Genomic DNA, 23,075 nt, shown 5'->3' on the forward strand with positions numbered 1-23,075 from the left:
TAATACCATTGTTTATGACAAAAAACTTCACGTTGCCGGTTTACTGTTTGTTAAGGATATATTTTTGCCAGATGGGAAGCCATTGTCCTTCAATGCTTTTCTAACCAAATTTAAGATATTAAGGTATCCTTTTACTTGTTTTCATGGGATCATTTCTGCAATTCCTAGAAGTTGGAAAGATTCTGTCAGTTTAGAAAACGGTGTCGAGGAACAGCAAGATCACCTTGTCTATCTCATGTCTAGCATTTCTAAATTGTCACAAGTAGTCTATCCTCGCCTTATAGACTGTATTTCACTCCCGCCAAAAGCCTGCTCTAAATGGAGCGTTACCTTTGACTTCTCTCAAGACGATTGGTTAGTGATATTTAAGGTGCCTTCCCGTACGCTTTCTGAAGCAAAAATACAATATTTCCAATTCAGATTCTTACACCGCATCTTAGGAACCAATCGGCTTTTAAATTTAATGAAAATAGCGGCTTCTCCACTCTGTACTTTTTGCAATATTGAAGAGGAAACTATTGAACATTTATTCTGGTCCTGTCATGTGACGTCTAATTTCCTTTTAGATTGCGAACAGAAATTTTTTGGTAGACAGTTTATCTGCTCAAAAAAAGATCTTTTCTTCGGTAAACTGGTAACAGGTTACGACCCATTGAATTTTTTATCCTTCACATCAAATACTTTATCTTCAATTGTAAACAAAACAATGTTAAGCCTGACTGCTACAATTTCTTCTATAAAATGAAATTCATTCTTAACGTTGAGAAGCACATTGCCTCGAAGCGAAACTCTACTAGCTCTGCTCGTAGAAAATACATGGCATTAAAGACTTGCTTTTCTCATTCAATCAATGAACTTTGCAACTCTTGACTTAACCTCTGCTTATCATCTATGTTTTTCTGGATATGTATACATATATTTCGGTATAAGTGGAGAAGAAGAAATACTCAATTCAGAATCAATTTTCACATGATGTTAATAATTCATTTGTATCATTCAGATGACATACCTATGTTGTTATCAGAACTTTAAATATAATCGATGTACCACATACATGTTTAATAATCGTGAATAAATGTGAATAAAAAAAAATAGTTTTATAACTTTACTAGTAGGATGATTGAAAAAACCCTCCAAATGGAAGTAACCAAGCACATGCAAGAAAGTTATGAAATATTAGTTTATACTCTGATGAACCAGTTTGATCTGTATAAATGTCTCAAGTGTCACTTGTGGGTTTAATATCATCTCATCAACTGCAGTGAGTTAAAACTGAGATATCACTCCATGGCTCACAAAATTCTTTGAAAGGTTAGTTTTCTTAGCATATAAGATCTTTCTACTTTAAGGTTAAAAGGATCCTGACAACAAAGTTACAGGCAACTTTGTAACCTTTTTCTCAGAATTTTTACATATGGTTGTTAATTGTAACATACCTTACAATTTGGTTGTAATTCCTTTGTATGTTTCAACACACATTTTGATTAATTTCCTCAAAGTTTATTTCTTCTCATATCAGACCTTCAGTTAGCACCGTTGCCTTAAATGTACGTTTTACCATTGTTTTTCTTTATTTTATAGTATCAAATCCTCCGATTATAGAAGTGAGAGAAGCTCATTACTGGCCACAGCAGCAGGGGATGCGAGCAGTGCCGCTAACGCTTTTGTGCATCAGTTGAAGGCTCATACCGAGCATGAGAAATTTACTCCGGAATCATTTGTATCACTGCAACTGGAAAAGGTTCCCTTTTAACTTAAGCTACAAATTTAATTTCCACCTTGATTTTATTTCTCATATTTCTCTCACAAGGATTGAAAAAAATGAATTTCGGGTTTTCTTGTCTGATTAAAACTTAAAAAAAACATTTGTGGAAGTAATCTGGCAACTGTAAGGGTATTAAGTGATCTTTAATACATACAAGTACTGTAAGTACATCTATGTAGACTTAAGCCATCTTGTATCATGTTAAGTGTGACACTTGGTCAGTATTCAGAGTATACAGTGGTGACATTTGCTGCCAATTAGAGGCATAACCCTTCAAAGTTTGGTTCTGCATTTTTGCTTTATATTTAACAACATATCTTTCATTGATAAGAGTGCACATCTGGATCTGATTGTGCATGTATGTGCACATATGTGTGTGTGTGTATGTCCTTTTGTGCTAACGTAGGGGTGTATGCATTTCAAGCAAACATTTTCTACACCATACCTTTTGCCACTCTTGGAGGAAATGCTTTGTTTGAATGATTTGTTAAAGCAAAAAATGATGCAGTTTTTTTTATTTCTAAAAAAATAGGGAAAATATGTTTCTGTACAGACAAGTATAAACAGTTAACCTAGACTGACCACACTTTCATGGTAGATTTACATAGCGTAGCCTACTTTCCATGTTGGAATTCGAGCTAGCTAAAATAGTTGTTTTCAGTACCTTGTGTGGCTAACTATGAGCTCATTGTTCACCTGTTTGGTTAAACTACACATTTTGAATGAAACTAATAACAATTAGAATATAGTTGTCATAGGCAACCGTCTACTATTAAAAAAACGTCATGTTTACCGCTCTACTGCTGTTCTATTTAAACAGAGACCTTCTAGAGATGTGATGTTGAACCATTTCCTGAATAAGAAGACCACGATGGGTACCATCTTGAAAAATCCAGAAGAGGCCGAAAAGCTGAAAAAGTGAGAACAGTTTTATTTTAAGTAGAGTCTTCTTATCTAAGTGATAACCAGCGGTAAAATGAAACTGTTTAAAGAAACATTACATCAAAGGGTTTTCTTGACATATGTTGACACACACACAAAACCTCATTGAATGGTTCGTCATGGCTATAACTGTCTTGTGTGGTTAATAATCTCTTAGCTTGAAATATTGCTAATGCAAACATCCCCTCCCCAATGATGTAATTTCTATGAGAGTGTTTTTGCACTTAAAGTTTGTCACTACTTTCTTCTGCAAGAATTTTTTCTTTTTCTGCCATTTATTCATTATTTCTGGATATATTGACTTTACAGACATAGGTGCCAATGTTTTGTGTACCCAGGTTATTGGGGGTTGGGAGTAGGTTTGGGGAGGGAGAAATGGGTGGTTGAAAAGAGGATTTTGCTCAAAAAATGAAAATCCAGTTGCATCCTCCAATTTCTTTACTAATTTTGGCCACAGATTACAAAAAAAACCCCAGCACATCTATTTTACGGTATGAATCAATAGTATCTACTGTTAAAGTTGGTTCTTCGCTTTTCTTACTGTAAAAATCTCACAATGCAGATTGCAGTATTTTATTTAGAAGTTAAGTGTTTTTTCCCCCTTCATTACTACTTTGTACCTTTAATAGTTTTCTGAACAACGTTCATAACTAATGTTGCGATGGTTTTTACAGGTCTCTTATCGTAGAGTTTTGTCAGAGGTTCCACACTCGTATCTGCCAGTATTCACTCCGAGGTCAAATCATCGCCTACCTGAACTGCTTCTTAGTTCTTCTCAAGGATTTCCCGGCGGTGAGAAAGAACCACTTCGTGATTGGTCAGCCCAACGAAAAGAAAAGTAAAGACGACAGCCCTGCAGGACTTACAGCAAATCCAAGGTCAGAGATATTTACTGGAAATTTAATATTCGAAGAAGATTTTAATCATTACCATCTCGATGAAATATCCTTTAAAGTGGTCGTCAGTCTACTGCTTTGATGAAACTCAAAACACTGATATAACACTGATGTAACACCGTTGTAACACCGTTGTAAACCTGTTGTAAACCTGTTGTAACACTGTTGTAACCCTGTTGTAAACTGTTGTAACACTGATGTAACACTGATGTAACATTGATGTAACACTGTTGTAACAATGTTGTAACATGGATGTAACACTGTTGTAACCCTGATGTAACACTGTTGTAACCCTGATGTAACACTGATCTAACACTGATTTAACACTGTTGTTACCCTGTTGAATGAAGTTTCAGTTAACATTAGCAATGCAGTATTTATCTTTTAAGTTATTTAACACCCTAATATGTCCCGATCCTTGCTAGGAAATATCAATAGTAAATGTGCTTCTCTGTGAAGGATTTATGTGTAGGGAATTTGTTGTTTAGTTCATGCACTTGTCATTAAAAATATCCTACAATGAAGCCTTACTGTGATAATAAGGTACGTTTAAGGCTTAGTCTTATGATTTAGACAAGAAAGGGGATGATTTGACCTTAAGACAAGAAATTATAGAGTTAACTTCCCAACTTGTATTTTACATCTCAAGAATACTACCACCGTCTCTTAATGGGTAATGGCTCAGAGATAACGGTTTAGGTGAGGGGAGCAGGGATGAAGCTCGTCAACGAGAAGTATCTAATAAATATTCATGATGGAAGATTCTAGTTCTGACTCAGTGTGGGGTTTAAATTCTTATTTTCACTTTTGCAGATGCATTGACAGTTCTTTGGTATGTTATAAATCAGGATATGAATCTGCTAGTTTGCCGAATAGGTTAAAAAACTTGCACTGCAAACACAAGTACATTATTTCCTGAGGTGGTTTACATAACTTGGATGAATTGGTCATTAAGTAAAGTCCCCTCCCCAACCCTTCCTCGTCCTCGTCCCTGTCCCTGTCCCCGTCCCCTCCCCCTCCTCCCCTCCCGCTCCCCTTCCGCTCCCCCTAATTCTAAACAGTAAATTTAAGGCTACTGGGTAGCCCCAAGTGACCATTATTATTCTAATATATTAGGATAATTTGTTTTTTCCAGGTTATGAACATCTCATGCCATTTTTGTCATTTTGTTGGATTGGCAATCGGTTTTCAAAATGTGAATTTGTCTGATTGGGTAAATTACATCATGTAAGAGCTTTCCAACTATAAGTTGCTGTCAAAAAGGTACTTTTACTCTGATGGTTGTTTAAGAAAGAAAAAAAGAAGATGTTTTATTTGTCTTTCTTAAACCAACAGAGAGCTCAAAAAGAGACCCAGAAGGCTTTTATCCCAGGATGGTTCAACTTTGTTAAATTTGTGGTTTCTACCTCATCACTCGGAAGTACTGATCATGTTTAAGACTCTCGAAAACGAGGCTTGCATGAAGGCTTTACAGTGCACTCTCAGAATTGTATCATCGCTGCACGACATTTTACAATATCTCTGCGCTCATTCTAAGCTTGGCAGCTCTCCAGGAAGGTGAGACATCTTGTCATTTCAAACAAATGTATTCTAGATATTTATTTCTCAATCAGTTTCTTAAAAGTCCTGTTGATTGGTTAAAAAATATATTTTAGAAAACTAACAAAAAAAATTTGGCCGTACATTTTTTTGGGGTAAATTGTTCCAGGGAAAAGAAAGAGAAGGGAACTAGTTCATTGATCGAATAAAAAGAAATTCTAACTGTTCACCAATTTATGTTTTTTATCCATGAATTTACGAAAACTTTGTGATGCAAAATGTCCCTGGGACGAAAACTTTGTGATGCAAAATGTCCCTGGGCCCAACGTGACTCTTGATGGCCCTGGTCTTTACAAAACAACCATACCTGGCCTAGTAAAGTTGTGTAAAGTGACTAAATGTGGTATATGTCAACTGAGAAACATTTTATCCACAGGACTATGGTACTTTTATAGCTTTAAAACTCAGTGTTTGACTGCTAAAGGCCCGGTCACACTATACCGATTTTTTATCGGAATACTATCCGATTTCCCCGGAGGAATCGAAACAGCCTGTTTTTCGTTCGGGTCTTCTAGCCACAGTGATAAAGGACCTGATTTGCTATCTGTTGAGCCATTCCAATGTGGAATAGCCCTCTCCTAACTTTTGATATTAACTCCGTTTCCTTTTATCGGATAGCTATCCGATTTCTCTTCCGATTTTTATCGTTTTTCGATGTGACGTCACTTCAGAATGTAGTCGGTTCCAGAACCCCTCAGATTTGGAGTAGGTATTCGAATATTCCACTGCATTCATTACATTCACTACCACAAACCTCACTCTTCGGCCTAAAATCGGAAAAATCGGACCGTATTCCGATAAAATATCGCTGTAGTGTGACCAGGCCTTTAGGTTTGCATTTATGAAAATTATGTTTTTTCCATGAATTTACAAAAACTTCAAAAAGGGGGGCTTTGTGATGCAAAATGTCCATGTGGCCCATCATGACTCTTGATTGCCCCAGTCTTAGCAAAACAACCATACTTGGCCTAGCAAAGTTATGTAAAGTGACTAAATGTGGTATATGTCAACTGAGAAACATTTTATCCACAGGACTATGGTGCTTTTATAGCTTGAAAACTCTTGGGTGTGCACTTTTTAATAATACATTTATATGGTTTACTTCAGGGTACACCTACAGCAGAAAGAATACATCACGGCAGATTGGGGAGGTACAGAGGGCATCATAGCTGAACTGAGAGAAACCCAGAAACAGATTAACCATCTGGATAATCCAACAGATCCAGAACAGGTAGGAACCACAAAAGCCCAGTAGGACTTATTTCTTATATCTTTCAAAGCTCAACGTCCCACATACCTGTGACCCCCCCCCCCTCATGTTTCCTGGTTAGGTTTTCATATGTTGTTTCTGAGACCTCCATAGTGTAAACCAAAGTAACATGATGCTTGAGCATCTTACTTGTGTGTAATTTTGCTAAACCAAACAACAAGAAATGTGACAAATAGTAAGGTTCTAATTGACCTTGTTTTTGTGTTAATCTATGGTTTGCTGAGTCAGTTCCATAGAATCGACTTTTTAATAGAAATGTCGCTATGTCTTCTGTGGGTTTGCATTATTTGGTTGGAATTTTGTCGTCAAATCTTCATCTTCATATTCTCATTACTGATTGGCAGTGACTATAAAAATTTATCCAAGTTTGCTGGCTTCATTATACGGTGCAAAAGGTTCCTAGATTTTAATATTGGCTTTGGATCAGAAACGGTTTGCCATTTCTATTACAGTTTGTTGTCATAGTTTCGTTTGTAATAGTTTTTACAGTGTTTAAAATTGCTAATGTAATTATTTGATATTTAGTAATTAATTGTCAAAATAGTTTTGAAGCATTAAATGAATGTTGTACAACACTTTTTCTAAAGTACTAATAATTTAATAAGAAGTAAGGGAATTAATTTTGGTATTTGCTTTCATTTTTCGACGTCAAGATTTCATATTTATTATCGTTGAGAAGAGACGTCTTATTTTTGGAGTTTGATGCTGCCGTCCGTCACTCTCTCAGAAACACTTTACTCTCGACCAAGAACGCAGATGGTTTTAAGAAAGTGACCAATAACATGAACGCGGGCTTACCGGCCTTGAGCAACATACAACAACCATCGATTTATGGTGCATATCTGCGGATACCCGACCCTCTGCAACCCAGGGATTTTAAGGCACAGGAAATTTTCCCGTGGAGAGCATTTCTTGGCAGGTAAATTGATTGGCTCGCTGTAATTTTGTTTTAAAAACTCTCACATAAATGACATGACAATGTCTCATATTGAATAATTCAGTTTTTTATTTGTATGATCTGTGTTGGGTAACAATTAACTCTTGTCGAAATTCCAGACTTAAATTTGGTTTTTGCATCTGCGATAATTTTTCAGGAGGGGGCCGTATCCGATACGATTCTGGCAGTGGACCAGGATTGAGTCTTACATGCAGCTGTGCTTATGTGAACTTAAAGATGTTGACAGTGTTTAGCCAGTCAGAATAAGTTCCATTCAATCAACCATATCTTGAGTTAGGAACAAGCTATTGAGATGGGGTTTTCAACTAACAGTGTGGAATATTTTTCTTTTCCATATAAGCATCAAATTGTCTGCCACTTGAATATCCCATTTAATGTTTCAAGTGCAGAAATGGAAGTGAGAGTGATGAGAAAACTGTAGTAAAATTGTGCGTTTCAGTGATAGAAAAGTGTATGTTAGTTTCATGACAAAACTTTTATGCACTCATAGAATGAAAACTGAGTTAAATAAAAAACAAAAATAAAGGGGACAAAATGTTTGATACATGCACTTGATGCATTGTACTCAATGGAGTTGTGACTTGTTAGTGTGAAGTTGAGGAATTTGTAGGATTAATTTTGACCAGAAACACCTTCAATGTATATTACGTTTGATAGCAAAACTGAAAAACATCTGTCTATGGGGAAAGAACTAAAAATATATTATATATGTAGCTTGACTCCATCCTTGTTATGATTCTTAGACACGCCGCCAACGGTGAAATCCTGGGTGTGGCATTACTGATGGAGGACGTCTTACAGGGTGGACAACAAGAGATTGTGATGTCACCTGACGAAGGCAAGGGTGAGGATCAGCTCATCGAGTCCGAGAGACCGGGCAGCGCTGCTAGACCTAAGAGTTCAGCCAGTGTGAGAAGTAAATCATCACAACAGAGCCATGCAGAGGAAGATGTGGAGGAAGAGAAGAAAGATGTTACTGGTGAGGAACTTTGAAAAATTCTTCCAAAGATAGGGAATCAGTACCACCCCCCCCCCAAAAAAAAAGAAGTAAAAAAGTAAAAACAAAGGCCTATTTCAATGAAAGGACAATCTCCTAGTCGCTGATTCAGTTACATCATGACTCTGGTCATAAAGATGGTTTCCATAGTCTACTGTAGTGATTCTGCTTAAAAGTAAAGATAATACAGATGATCGTAGCTAAAGTTTCGGAATAGTTTACAGAAGTTGTATGACAGGCCTTTGGAAGTCAAACTAGTTTGCCTAACATATGTTCATGATATTAGACTTAGATGCCTAAAGCTTTTGTGATGAATGGTTGTAAAGACATTGTATGATTTTTAATTGATTTTGTTTGGTTTGGGGAGGTTTATGCAAGTAATTTCTTCACAATATAATACATTGGATATTACTCGTTTCAGAGATTTTTTGCGAGAGTCCAAATATTAAAAACGATATGTGTGGTTCACGTCGTTGCAAAAGAAGAATTTTACAATCCTGTTAATGATTTGAAACAGTTTAATTAAACATTTTCAACTTTGAGACAAAGATAGGATGTCATCATTTCTTTTGTATCCAATGAGATTCTGTTTTCAATGTCTCTAGTTGTTTTGCAATTTTATTTTCCTATTTTCTCTCCATATTTAACTATTTTCTATAGAATAAAAATGAGATGTGTCTCTTACTTTTACTGACAAATAATATTCACACTTCTTTCTTTTTTTCAGTTTCTCTAAAGAACAAAGCTCTTTCTCGGACAACTGAGCCGGTGAAAGCTAACATATTACTGAAGGACTTCCTGTTGCTATGGAAACGATTGGAAGTGTTCAAAGAAGAGTGGGGTCAAAGGAAACTTGGAGTGCAAGTGATTGATTCCCCATTCCTCTACCAAAAATTCTGGTATGTTTTAACTTCTTTTGTAATTCTTCTTTTATGAAAATTTTAGTTTTTCTGTCAGTTTATTGTATTTATGTGTATTATGTTGCTAATCTTTTTGTCTGAAAGGGTAAAATTACTTTTTGCATTTTGCATGAGATAACTGCAGGTTTAAGCATTGTGAAGCTTTATGCCTCTTCCCATTCCTTAACTCTGGTACTCTTACCCTTCAGGAAATCACTATTGATCGTTTTTGTTCACATGTCGATATGTGACTGTATGTATGGACCTAAGTTGCAATGTACATCCTTGTCTTGTTTATCTCATATTTATCTGATACCATCTTTCTATTTTATAGCGATACTTACAAGATGGACATCTTGTATCCAGTGGTCAAGAGTATCGCCAGCAAATACGGCCAGGTCAGTAATATTACCATCTTTCCGAAAAGTCCTGACTCCCGTCTCTTTTACATCACTCTTATAACTTAGTACAATACTAAGATGCATTAAGTCATATGGGCAATTGTTGCCTTAGATCAATAGAGCAGGAATGCTCTTCATGTTAGACTTTGGAAGCATGCAAGATAGCTTGGAATTGAAGATTTTCTTTCATCCATCTTACAACTCTTTAAGTTTGAAAAATCCTACGTGGAAGTAGGATTATCATTCTTCTTCAAATTGTTTGTGCCATTATTTCCGTTAATATAATTTTTCTGCAAAATTCTGTCCCACAGGGAGACCTGTACGAGGGAATGACCTTAGACAGTGAACCTATCGTTGCATCGAAGGAGGCCTCTGAAATGGAGATGAGAGCCAAGCAGCTGGTCAAGCTTTTGGATGAGCTTGAACATCACATGATACACGAAGTCCAGAGGAAGATAGCTAGGGAACATGCTCTAGTTATCGCTGAGAGGGCCAGGGAAGAGGGTAACCTCCCCACCGACCTTTGGAAGAGACCGGTGAGTGATGATTATAAACCTCAGAGGCAGGGTACATCCTCCCTGTCTAAGGTTATACACCCTCACAGCTGCCTTGAAGTTGTCAGTTTCTTAAAGTTTTGTTAGAGTTTTACTGGCGTTTGGTACTATTTTGTTTTACAAAACTTAAAGGGTTTTGTTCAAAGCATGAATTTATTCTTAAACTTTGACAATTGAACAGCTTTCGTCAGCTTAATAGTAAGAGCTTCTCAGCATTCTTCAAGTTTTGTAATATTTTAGCAGAAATAACAGGATCAGATGTGACAAGAATTCCCCTTTATGAGCAAAGAAAAAAAATATGGTAATAATGGAAGAACAAATTAATCTTACTGCAATGCTGAAACATTACAATTTTGAGATTACACAACCTATAGGAACACTGGATTTAAGGGTCTTGAAGGAACAAAAAGAATAAAAAAAAATTCTTGTTTTATTTTGAAGTGGGAGTTAAGTGAGTTACCCAACAAACTTATCAAGGGCATGACAGTGTTGGCAATCACACACAAGTGGGACACAAGACCCAGGTTTTGTTATGGCACTCAGTTGGCTAAAACATCCTATTAATTCTTTTGGTTTCTCATCACAGGCCATTAATGAGAGACCTGTCATCCCCAAACCCCACATCGCTGAGGACTTCTCCAGGGTTCTCCTGGGGTACTGCCGAGAAGATGGAGATAAAATGGTCATCCCCAAATCCGACCTGAACGATGCACTTTCAAGTTTGACTAATGTCATCATGATGAGAGAAAAGAACAGCTACGAGAATTATTCAATGTTTTATGAAAACCTGATACGACAACATCATCAGTTACTGTACCAGAAAGAACAGGTGACTGTCACGTGACATGATAATAATTTACATATCTGCATATATTATGAATTAGTTGAGAAAAGAAATCGTAAGAAATTAGCAAGCCTTCTGTTCTAAGTTTATATCATACTTATAATAAATTCACAACCAGTATTGAGGGAAGAGCTAATAGTTTGGAAGTCCAGAACATTGAAACAGCCATTTTTGTTTGTCTAACTGTTAACTAGGATTTGGAATTTATTGCTTTTAAAGTAAGGCTTGCATATTTTAAAGGTTTCCTGGTAATTTTATGGGCTCCTTATATGTCATTTGTAGATTTGTTTGCCTTCTTATTAGTAACAGCAATGTTTAATCTATCATTTGATCCACTTATTCAAAATATGGATCTCAAAATTGTGACCAACTTTACAGATTACAGATTGAGGACAACATATGTAAAAGTATTTACAACTTATCATATCTAGGCTTTTCAAGAAGCTCTCACATGCCCCAAGGAATTGTTTGTTATCTGAGTTTATGGTCTAACATACCAAGTGATTCATCTTTCAAATCAGTTAATGGTGTCATTTGGGACAAATGTTAGTACCAACAACCTATTATATAGAGGTTTTCAAGACACTCTCACATTTCCAAAGTAATTGTTTCTTCTCTACCTTTGATGGTCTAAACATTCCACGTGATTGAAGCTTTTAGTCAGCTGAAGGTACACTTCTCAGTGAGAAGAGTCTAAACCAATTTTTATGGTTTGAAATCTTTCTAACTTAACAGGAAATTAAACACCTGCAGAGGGCTTGTGCAGAAGCTAGCTCTGTGTCTCTGGTTGACGTCCAATGCCAGCTTGCTGACAGAAGCCATGAACTGATTTTAGGTAAGACAAACATTACAAACACTAACAAAGGTAGGATGTGGAAGGGTGGGGCACGAGGGTGGGGAGGGGCGGGCTGAGTGTGGTGTGGAGTAAGACAAGAAAAACTAATTTTGCCCACACACCCTTTAAATTTACTACCCATGTGAAACATTACCAACTCAAATAATATCTCCATCATGCCTCCCCTCCATTAAGTTATCTAATAGTTCATGTATTGATGAATGACATGTTTGTCCCCTACGTCGTTTCAGAAATCACTGCCCTCCGCTCAAAGATTCACGAGATGCGGGAGATGACGCTGACCCAGCAGCAGGAGATACGAGAGCAGGTCAGAGACGAGTACGATCAGCTCGTTCAAAACTTATTCTCGTCAACCTTCAGCCTCAAGAATAAGTTTGATCAATTTGGGTGAGTGAGAATACTGTATGGGATCCAGAACAATGAGTCAGTTTCCAACCATGTTGCTAGGGGTTACCATTACCCCAAAGGTTGCATATTGTTACTTTATCATCTCTAGTACAAATTGAGGTAACTGAAGGCTATGTTGGGGCTGGATTTACCATTCGAGTAGAGGGGGCTCTTTAACATTGGATGGGGAAATAAATTTAAAGGAAAAAGAGTGCAAAAAAAAAGAAAAGAAGAAAAGGACATGAAATGAACAAAGAAAGAGAATTATTGAAAAATATTCTCACCGAAAGATATTGACTGACAACACCTGGCTTGGTTGCCTGTGTCTTGGTTGCCAGTTAGGGCACTTACATAGCGTATTTTACTGTGTAATTGACTGTGTTTTAATTTGTAATATGCATACTACGTTTGGAACAATTTACCTAATTCTTAGCATTTTTTATAAATTTTTCCTAATTTTTTTTGGTTTATATGCGTTTAGGGCTTCAGTTATTATCGTGTAGTACGGGTGTTTTTCATATTGTTGCTTTAGGCTTTTACATTTTATGCCTTATTGGTTCTATATATTTAATATTTAGGTTTTTGATACTATTTGTTTTTAGGTTTTACACTTGTAAAGCGCTTTGAGCAGCCTTGCTGATTATGCGCTATATAAATATTACTTATTATTATTATTTTCCTGCCCTACCCTCATGAAGCTCACGTCCAACCCGACCATATATGCCTAAGCAGTCGGGTCCAAACATATTAGTGCCTTAGTAAATGAGGAGTTTGTTAGAAAGATGAACTAGGTTATAAGAATTTCATACTTCTGTCTTGTAAACCCATGTAAAGGTACTATGTAGTTACCTTAAAATTACTAACTTGGATAAAATGGTCAGCATTGCTTTTAAATCTTTAGCATACTTTGGGCATTTCCATTCATGATATATATTAGCTATGAGAAAACTTTGTATTTCAAAATGTTTTGTATCCAAGAGGATTCATTCTGGAACCAACTGGCCAGATAGTTAACCTTCTAAACCTAGCTAAAAAAATTAGCTTTTTTATTATTTTTTATTAATTAGCTTCATAAAGTTTTGGCCATTTTGAACAACTTTTTGGCGTTTATCATCAAAGTCATGTCATATTTTGTATGTTAGCGAAACATCTACTCAGAAAATTACAAAAGTAAGTGTTTGTCTTTGGTAAAATTTATCAGAAAGGGCCTCTACGATGAATGCTACGGGATCGTGGCTGAGGTGAGAGAAGAATCCGCAGAGGCAATGAGCAAATACAAATCTAGATCTGTGGGATCTGGATGTGAGTTCACTTTCATTCATTCTACTTCTTCTGATAATCATTTTAAAGTGGCTGTTAGTGTTCACCGACGTTCAAGAACTTTGTCGCATATTTCATTCCTAGTTCCTTGCAGTATTCACTAGCATAACGGATATTTGATTTCTTGAGAAACTGTCTTTTTGCTTGTAAGGAAATGTCATTACATAGAGTTGTGTATGTCACTTTAAAAGACTGAATTGCTTAAGTCTAGGCAAACTTTGCATCTTTAGAAAGGCTAATATTATTATTGTTGTCAAGTGAGTGCACAAATCTCTAATTAATTGCTGGCTTTCTTCTTTGGTGAAAAGAAATACTTGCAAGTGTTAATATGTAACATTGTTATTTCTTGATGAGAAAACAAGTTCATTTGTTGAGAATTAGGCAAGGGTAGTATTTTTTTTGGGGGGGGGGGAGGCGGGCTGGGTGAAGCACCAATTTCTTTAAGCAGATTTAAAATTGTTGCAAGTTCTGTGAAGTATAATTTGGACAGATGGTTGATGAGTCTTTGAAACTTTCATTCCTAATCATGCATGTGGGTGGTGTACTTAATGTCATCATTATTTTATTTCACTTGGTAAAAATTTTTGCAACATCCAGATTATTCTTTTGAGAAGATATCTGTTGAAAACTGAAAAACCTGAACCACAGAAAATATCAGAATGATAAGAAAATTGAGAAAAGGTTCTGCGGAGCGTGGAAAATAATGGAGGCCAAAACAAGAGCTATGATGTTTGGTTGAGTCCTTTGGGTCCTTGGTACCCAAGGGTCCTTGGTACTTTGGGTCCTTGGTACTTTACAACAGAACTGGTATGCCTATCTCTCCATGGAGATGCCATCAAAGTTAAACATTCTAAATGGCATAGTTGCACATTGTTACTGATATATTTCCAAGCTAGTTGAAAACTCTCTTCACCATGAATGTTCTTGTTTTCATTTTTTCCCCTCTTATACATCCATTTAGCTGATGAGGTGATGGACATCAATATGAAGAGAGCTCAAAGTCTTTACCAGATGAGGAAGGAGAATGAGGAGATGGGCCAGGTGGTTCTGAAAATGAAAGCACTGACTAATTGGAAGGTCACAAAGATAAAGGAGACATACAACAGGAAGGTAAAAATGATTACTTGTTGAGCGTTTTTAGGTAATCGTAGCGGCTAGAGTGACTGCCCGACAACCTCTAGGTTTCCAGGTTTAATTTACAAACCACCGACAACCTCTAGGTTTCTAGGTTTAATTTAAAAACCACCGACATCCTCTAGGTTTCTAGGTTTAATTTAAAAACCACCGACATCCTTTAGGTTTCTAGATTTAATTTACAAACCACCGACAACCTCTAGGTTTCCAGGTTTAATTTACAAACCACCGACAACCTCTAGGTTTCCAGGTTAATTTACAAACCACCTGCAACCTCTAGGTTTCCAGGTTTAATTCACAAACCACTGGCAACCTCTAGGTTTCCAGGTTTAATTTACAAACCACCGACAACCTCTAGGTTTCCAGGTTTAATTAACAAACCACCGACAACCTCTAGGTTTCCAGGTTTAATTTACAAACCACAACTGTAGAAAGTAGATTCTTGTGACCTAACGAAACATTGCTGTGCAGTGTTGTTGAATGGATTCTATCACAAGTTATTGCCTTTTCTGGTTTTAGGAAATGGGGATTAGGAAACAACTCTGTTCACCACGGCAACACTGCAGCGATGATGAATGAGGTGTCCTAACCTCCCTCAGTATTTAAGAAATTGTTCACATGCTGAGGTACCTGCTCATGTGAAATTACATTACATGCCTTGCTATCCTCTGTACAGTCAACTCTTATAAAAAACGAGAAGGCTTGACATGAAAGGGGTGGGGGGGGGGTGTTGTTCGTCCATGGTCATCACATGGATAGGGTTTCAGAGGAGCATATGTTAGCTTACTATATAACCTGGCTTTTGGAATTACTGAACTTAAACTACAAAGACTATCACATTTGATCAAGGAGCACAGCTGGGCTGTTTCAAGCCTGAGTTTTGTTTTCTTCTGCTGCATTAAATATCATGTTGTTGTTTAGATAATTGCTTGAATATTCAGTGACATGCATCTTCTGCCTTCTGTTTGTTGACTTTATCATACACGATGATGCCGAACAGATGACTTGTATGATGTCTCGGTTGTTAGTGGCATAATTGCTGGATTGTCAGGAGGGAGCTGTAAACATTTATTTTACTGATTTACATGATCATCTACATTGTGAATACTGTCAGATTTAAATAACTCCCTTCCCAGATTCAAATTCTTTAATAAGAATGAAAAGTGATTAGGTAACCTAAATGTCACTCATTGATAAACTAACATACATACATACATCCACGCATACACACAAACAAACACGTAAGTGTAAAGACTGTTGTCTTTGCTGATGGTCAATCTACACCTTATATCAAGTTCAATGGAGTGTCATGTACTTGGAAAGAAATGATTGGACAAGTAAAATGTAACCATTGAGAAGGTTATGTTTTCTTGGGTAATGCTTTGTGGGTGCATTTTATGAATATGAGGTTAATATTTATGTAACCAGGGCCTCGGGTTAGATTAGCTTGTTAGCTAACCGAGTCTTTTAACCCTGTATGAAATGTATAATAAATAATAATAATAAATATGAAATTCAAGAGCTGCAGTTGTTTTGAGACAACTGGAGTAAGACAATCAATTGTTGACAGTTATGAGCATACCAGCAAATGGAGAATAAATTACCTGGTACCACCAGTCAATACGATATGCAACTTGATAGTCAAATTGTAACACAATCCAAAGATGTATAGCAGTGTTTATGAACATGGTATGCAGAACCATATACCATTTCAGTGTCTTTAGTTAAAAAAAATTACTCCACATTATGTGAAGACTTCTACATCAGTCCTTGCCTGCCAGAAAATAAATCACAGAAGAAATGGTTCCCAGAGTGACAAGTTGTATCACAAATACTGGGACAAGAGAAACCCCCAACCCCCCCCCCCCCCCAAAAAAACCCCCGGCTATTCCACAGAACAAAACTTTGCACCTAATCTGAACTTGAATCTTTGCATAAATAATTGACATTTTTGTGTGTTTTTAAAAATCATTTGTAGTTTTAAATATACTCAAAAAAACAGTAGCTGAACATTGACAAAATGTGCACAATTGTGGCAGCTGTAATTTTTTTCGTGAGATTGCATCTGATATTTCTTGTTGACATTCAGGTCAGCCGGCTACAGAATGAGATCGACAAATGCCGGAAAGATTACCTGTTCATCAAGATGACCGCCGAGGAGGAGGTCATCCTTCTCAGGCAACAGGTGGTCGCTCTGAGGGGCGCTCTGTCCGAATCGGAACGAGAGAGGGAGAGCACATCCAACCTTTTGGAGAAGGAGGTACCATCATCTACCCTTTAAAATAATTATGATTGTCCTTTGAGAGGATAAATATTTAAAAGTTCTGTTTTAATGCCATATAAGTTGTTTTACAGTATGTTAAAAAGGCTGATGCTTTAATAATTTTAGCAGCCATTTTGGTACATTTATTTCAATGAAAAGTCTTCCCATTTTGATACATTAATTTCAATGAAAAGTCTTCCTTTTTTCCCTCTTGATTTATCATTGAATGGAGAACAAAAACCCTGCCGTCATCATTGGTCTATGTGACAGAGATAATTGTCACGACCCACTTTCTCGAAGAGCGACAAAAAGTTTTAGTCCGTTTGGGAACTTTTAGAAGGTTTTGATGCTATTTCACACACAAGGCTGAAGGCTTGATCAAGTCTAAATATGACATCATCAAGCCACATGGACTTCAATCTTTAACAATTTTGATTTATTTATTGCAATATTTATTTTCTGAAAGATGGGTTTTGAAAATGTTGAAGTGTGAAATAATTGAAGCTCTTGACTAGATCTAATGATGGCATTCGGTTCCAATGTCAAGAGTTTACCTTGAAAAATTGAAAAAATGAAAAACAGCAAAAAGTCATAGTTTTCAGATCTTAGTGACACTATGACGTTACAGGTTTACAAAATGACAGCCTTCAGACACACCTTTCAACTTTGGATATCTCTCAAACGGAGCAGTATTTTTCGTAGCTTTTGGTAAGCTGTGCATCACAAAGATCTCTGTTGTATGAAGTAAAGACAATGGTTGGGTGTGTGTGTCCTTTGAACTTTATTTACATTCAGCCATTTTTGTATCCAAAATGCTGTCTTAGAGATGCTGTACAATGTGTTGGTTTTATTTGTCTCTCTTTAGTTTCGGATCAAAACAGACAGGAAACACAGAGAGGATCAAGAAGCGTATAACGCTCGGCAGATGGAGCTAGCCAGAGCGGATAATCTTCAAAAAATGGTGAGATATGAAATGACATTATTGACTTAGGTTTTTTGTTTTTGTTTATGGTAGTTTTGATTTTAAAGAAATCCTTCCAAAAACACCACTGCTAACTTGAGGTTGACCATGTTTTAAAGCGAAAATGTCAATGTCAATTCAGGTTCTAACTTCAAAGTTCCTAAATGCGTCTGTTTTTTAGTTGGAAGACATCGACGACAAAGAAGTGAGGATCCAGATTATGTCGGATGATCTCCAGCGTACCACGCACCTGCACCATACCGCCCAAGAGAAGAATCGCAGAGAGTTCACTCACGTGAAACAGAGGCTACACCACGAGAGGAATCTCAAGCTGGACGCCTTCCAGAGAGTCGACGAATTACAGACGCAAGTCTACGACTACGAGGCAGCCATGTCCAGCTTGTCTAGACCGTTCACTTCAATGAGTAAGGGAAGCCTGTCCGCCATTTTTTGTCCCATATGTCTATATATTTGTGGGGTGATCCTTAGCTCAGAGTCGAGTTGAAAGTGCAGTAGGGCCTAACGTCTTGATAGTCCTTGGAATGAGTGGGGTGTTGGGATGGTTGTCTAGAAGCATTCCTCATTCTCCAGCCATGAGGGGTCTACAAAATTTCTGGAAAATGAAATGTATGAGGGAGGGTAGGGGAAACGAGAGGGGCTGTCAGCAGAGGATAGGGGTGAGTAGAGAGGGGAGGGGGACGAGAGTGGGATAGAGAGAAGGGGGGAGGGGAGATGTAACGGTTAAAATGGGGATAAGGGTTGTTCATAGAATGCATGTAGTCAAGTTCACATTTTAACAGTAGATGCAATTTGAGCATTATTTCTTTAATGCAAAATAAATGCAACATACAACAAAATCATAGCCAACAGATAATTTTGATCGCCTTTTTCCCTCACAAACAGGCCTGTTTTCATCAGGAAAGCTTCCTCGTAAGTCTCACACAGCATCTATGATTGGTTACATAGTCTATCCCTCAAATATGGACTTTTCACACTCACCTGTTAACACTCTGATTTTTAATACATTCTTGTTTGCAAGAAATCAACCAAATAATTAAGTGACTTGAATTTGCTTCAAAAAAATATCTACTTCCATGTTAACAATCATTTAACACCTCAAACAGTAGCTGATTTTAACATCAGGTCATATCGAAGGAGAATAATTTTTTTTTTTTTTTTTTCTTGGTTATTTGACACGGAGACTAAGAGAGTTCATGAATTTCGTACATTGGAATAATTGTTAAAAAAAATAATAATTAAAAAACAGGACTTGTCTCAATTTTTATTCTGGTTTAAATTTTTGCAAAAATGATTTTGTGTGAATTGAATCCTGCCTTTCTAGGTCAGAATAGTGTCTCATGTAGATGATGAAAACAAAAGATTTCATATTTGATTCACTTGTTCGACGAGCTCTGTCCTCAGGCTCCTAAAGAGACTTTCAAGAATGTGTTATAAGAATAATTTTAGTTTATGAGGCATTCCATTAAATAAGTGGGGTCCAACTTTGTGACAATTGTGTCTACTAAATGACAAAAACAAAAGATTTCATATTTGATTCACTTGTTCGACCAGCTCTGTCCTCCTAAAGAGACTTTCAAGAATGTGTAATAAGAATAATTTCAGTTTATTGGTCATTCCATTAAATAAGTGGGGTCCAATTTGGTGACAATTGTGTCTAGTAAATGACGAAAATAAAGATTTCATATTTGATACACTTGTTCGACCAGCTCGGTCCTCCTAAAGAGACTTCAAGAATGTGTTATAAGAATAATTTCAGTTTCTGGGTCATTCCATTAAATACATGGGGTCCAACTTTGTGACATTCTTGGGTTACACACAGAACCAACTTGGTTTGCCATTTGTAAAATAACTGTCGCGCAAAATTGTGATAATTGGTTAGCTTGTCTACAGTGACGTTATCTCACATGTGTATTCTTTGCCTTGTTACATTGTAGTCGAAGGTTTCATAAATCCGTATCATATATCCATCTGTTTGCAGTACAGTAGCAAACCTACAAGAGAAAAATGTCACAAGCTAAAGTAGGATACCTAATTTATGGAATGACTTGTTTGTTGGTCCTTACATGATTGGTATACAACCTATCATACCATCATGCACCCTTTCAAATTTGTCAACATTTCCTTGCATTTTAACAGTCGTTAACCTCTACTTCATAGTTTTCTTTAACACCAGTTCATGCTCTTACTGCTGTTTAATACTCCCTCAGCCATGATTCCTAAGCATATCCAGTGTTTATCATGAAATACCTTCTTAGAAACGATTCCTGCTGAAATTTTTCCGTGGAGAAACACTCTTTAATGTGGTTAAGTGAAGGACTGTTGAGGAACACTAAAGTGTACCTATCTGACTAGTTCATGCTAAGTTTTTTGTGATATAGAAAGAGGAATGTAGTTACAAGTATAGTAACAAGTATATAGTCACAAGTATGTAGTAACAAGTATAATGGTAAGTATATAGTAAAAACTATCAAGTATGTAATAAGATTTTAGTAACAAATATTGAGTTGCGACAAACAATTTTATATTTAGATACATGTATAGAGTAGGTGCTTATTTAGTAACAAGTAAATGGTAAGGATATAGTAACAAGTATGTAGTAAGTATTTAGTAATAAGCATATTTTAATAATTTAGTAACAACTATATTGTAAGTATTTAGTAACAAGTATATTGTAAGTATTTAGTAACAAGTATATTGTATTTAGTAACAAGTATATTGTATTTAGTAACAAGTATATTGTAAGTATTTAGTAACAAGTATATTGTAAGTATTTAGTAACAAGTATATTGTAAGTATTTAGTAACAAGTATATTGTAAGTATTTAGTAACAAGTATATTGTAAGTATTTAGTAACAAGTATATTGTATTTAGTAACAAGTATATTGTAGGTATTTAGTAACAAGCACATAGTAACAGTGATCAAGTTTTAACAAGTATATATTAGTTACATAGTGACATATTTAAGAGCATGCTCACTAGTTACCTGGACTAATTGCCATTTAATATCAACTAAGAGTTATGGTATCTGCCTTGTCAACTAAATCAATAAACTAACCCACATTCATCCTAACCTTTATATCTGAACAATACACTGTGTCGATTAATTCAGCTTGTAATATCTAACATATCTCTTTTATCATATTACTTACATGCATGAAACATATTCAAGAGAAAACCTCTTTTGCCACGGTTCTCTTTGCTAACCTTTATGTTACCGATTGGAATGAATGGCGTGTAAGCCATTTACAAGAAAAGTAATGTCTTCTCACAACAGAATAGTGAGAGGTAATTCTTACTGTGTATATCGCTTTCGAATTTGGTTTTTTTGTATATAATGGTGTTTAGCTTTTACTGTATATATGGTGTTTTTTTCATCAGCAAGTTTAAAAAGTCATACCTACTGTACCTAGTTTAAAACAAAGAATGTTGACTTGTCTCCTAAGGGTTTATTTCTACTATTTCCCCTAAAAAATTAGCATTTACATGCAGAATCTTTTATTTAATGAAGAAATGTGTACTCTCTTTACATCCAAACTCCCCTCACCGCCCGCCCCCCCCCCCCCTCATCATACAGCAACTTTTTGTGTATGAATGAAGGATAATGGGGGAATGTTGTTCTTATCATGAAATGGTGAGTTCATTAGAAAAAGTGCCTTGGAGAACTTTATACTAAATAATCAGTGAATTTGGTTGGATGTAAGCGATGAAGCAAAGTTTCATTTCAAAAGAATTTCTATTCACCTCCCAAAACTTCAGGTTGCACTCATAAATCGAGCAACTTCTTCACACTCTTTTCAATCTCAGTAAATGATACTTGTTATTTAACAAATCCTACTCAGTATCAAATGGAAACAAGCTTCCTGAGCATCATGAAGATTCGGCAAAGCTAAAAGACAAATGATTGTATCTTACATCATAGCAGGTGGGTTCTTCTTTTCATTCATCACTGCCTTATTTACAAAGATTTTTTTGTTGTTGATATCCAGCCATGCGGTCTCGTGCCAGCACATCTATGGACAAATCTGCTAAGAGTAGGGCGTCGACTTTCCGAGATACACCGAGCAGCACACCCTGGCCGCCGGGGACCAGTTTCCCTCCAAATTATCTTCAGAGGTCATTGACCCCTGACCCAAGGATGGTGTATCAACCGGGTGAAGACAGGTCAGAGAGAATGACCCTTCGTCCCAAAACAGTAAGTTACAATCCACGAATGTCACCACTTTACAAAGGTCATCAGTATTAAATATGCTACAAAATGTGCTACAAAGTCAAAAAATTGTCAGTCATTTTGAAGTTTCTAGAAGCCTTCTACCGTCACCCTCAGAACTTTTGTCGTATACAATTATCCAATTGAACCCTCAACTTTATGAGTCATCAGAACTTCCAGGGAAGTTATGTGGGTTACATGAATCAATAAATGCCATTTTTTTTTTCGTTTTATTTCTTCAACAATTGATTTGCAAAGTGAATACTTTTATGACAGTCACTTGGGTCCATTCCTCTTACTTTGCTCTCATACCAAATCTTCAGATCAGGATTACTGATAAAGGAAAGGCCAGTTTGCTATAGAGATGAATTATTTTCCTGTTTCTAAATCTATTTTTTTTATGTTTTATTTTATTTTAATAGGTTGGAAGCAGATTAAGGAACAAAATTGCTGAACAAGTTTTGACTAATCTTGAACCTGATAATCACCAAATGATTCTGCAGCTACAAGCGATGGAACAATCTAACAACAAGTACAAATAAATAATTCAATTCTTTGTTTTCTATCCACAATGCATTGTATATGGATTAGACTTTTGTGTGCTATGGCCATCTGAGAGGTCACCAATGTTTGTTAGTTTTCTTTCCTACAATATTTCGGATTCTGCAAGAATGGCATGTATGGTTTGATATGGAGCAAGAGCTTCCTAGTTAATAATTTAAAACTTATTGAATGAAGATAGATGATATGATTGGGGGGGGGAGGGTGGGGGATGGCAGGATTGCAATTAGATGGATTAGG

The 23,075-nt window shown here is 36.3% G+C and overlaps 1 protein-coding gene across 1 annotated transcript; it reads left to right on the forward strand.

Moving 5' to 3' along the window:
- The first annotated feature begins 1,587 nt into the window (after positions 1–1,587).
- On the forward strand, positions 1,588–23,008 carry LOC139961261 (coiled-coil domain-containing protein 162-like). The gene is made up of 22 exons (XM_071960346.1): positions 1,588–1,741; positions 2,586–2,683; positions 3,382–3,585; positions 4,939–5,160; positions 6,310–6,433; positions 7,126–7,391; positions 7,567–7,654; positions 8,172–8,409; positions 9,155–9,326; positions 9,661–9,724; positions 10,039–10,263; positions 10,868–11,110; positions 11,861–11,960; positions 12,212–12,368; positions 13,570–13,670; positions 14,650–14,798; positions 16,912–17,082; positions 17,951–18,046; positions 18,228–18,471; positions 18,950–18,976; positions 22,054–22,259; positions 22,697–23,008. Exons 2-22 carry the CDS (start codon positions 2,604–2,606, stop codon positions 22,814–22,816), a joined length of 3,297 nt encoding a protein of 1,098 aa, XP_071816447.1. The 5' UTR covers positions 1,588–1,741; positions 2,586–2,603; the 3' UTR covers positions 22,817–23,008.
- The last annotated feature ends 67 nt before the right edge of the window (positions 23,009–23,075 follow it).

Source organism: Apostichopus japonicus, chromosome 20 (assembly GCF_037975245.1).
Source record: "Apostichopus japonicus isolate 1M-3 chromosome 20, ASM3797524v1, whole genome shotgun sequence".
NCBI classification, from domain to species: Eukaryota; Metazoa; Echinodermata; class Holothuroidea; order Aspidochirotida; family Stichopodidae; genus Apostichopus; species Apostichopus japonicus.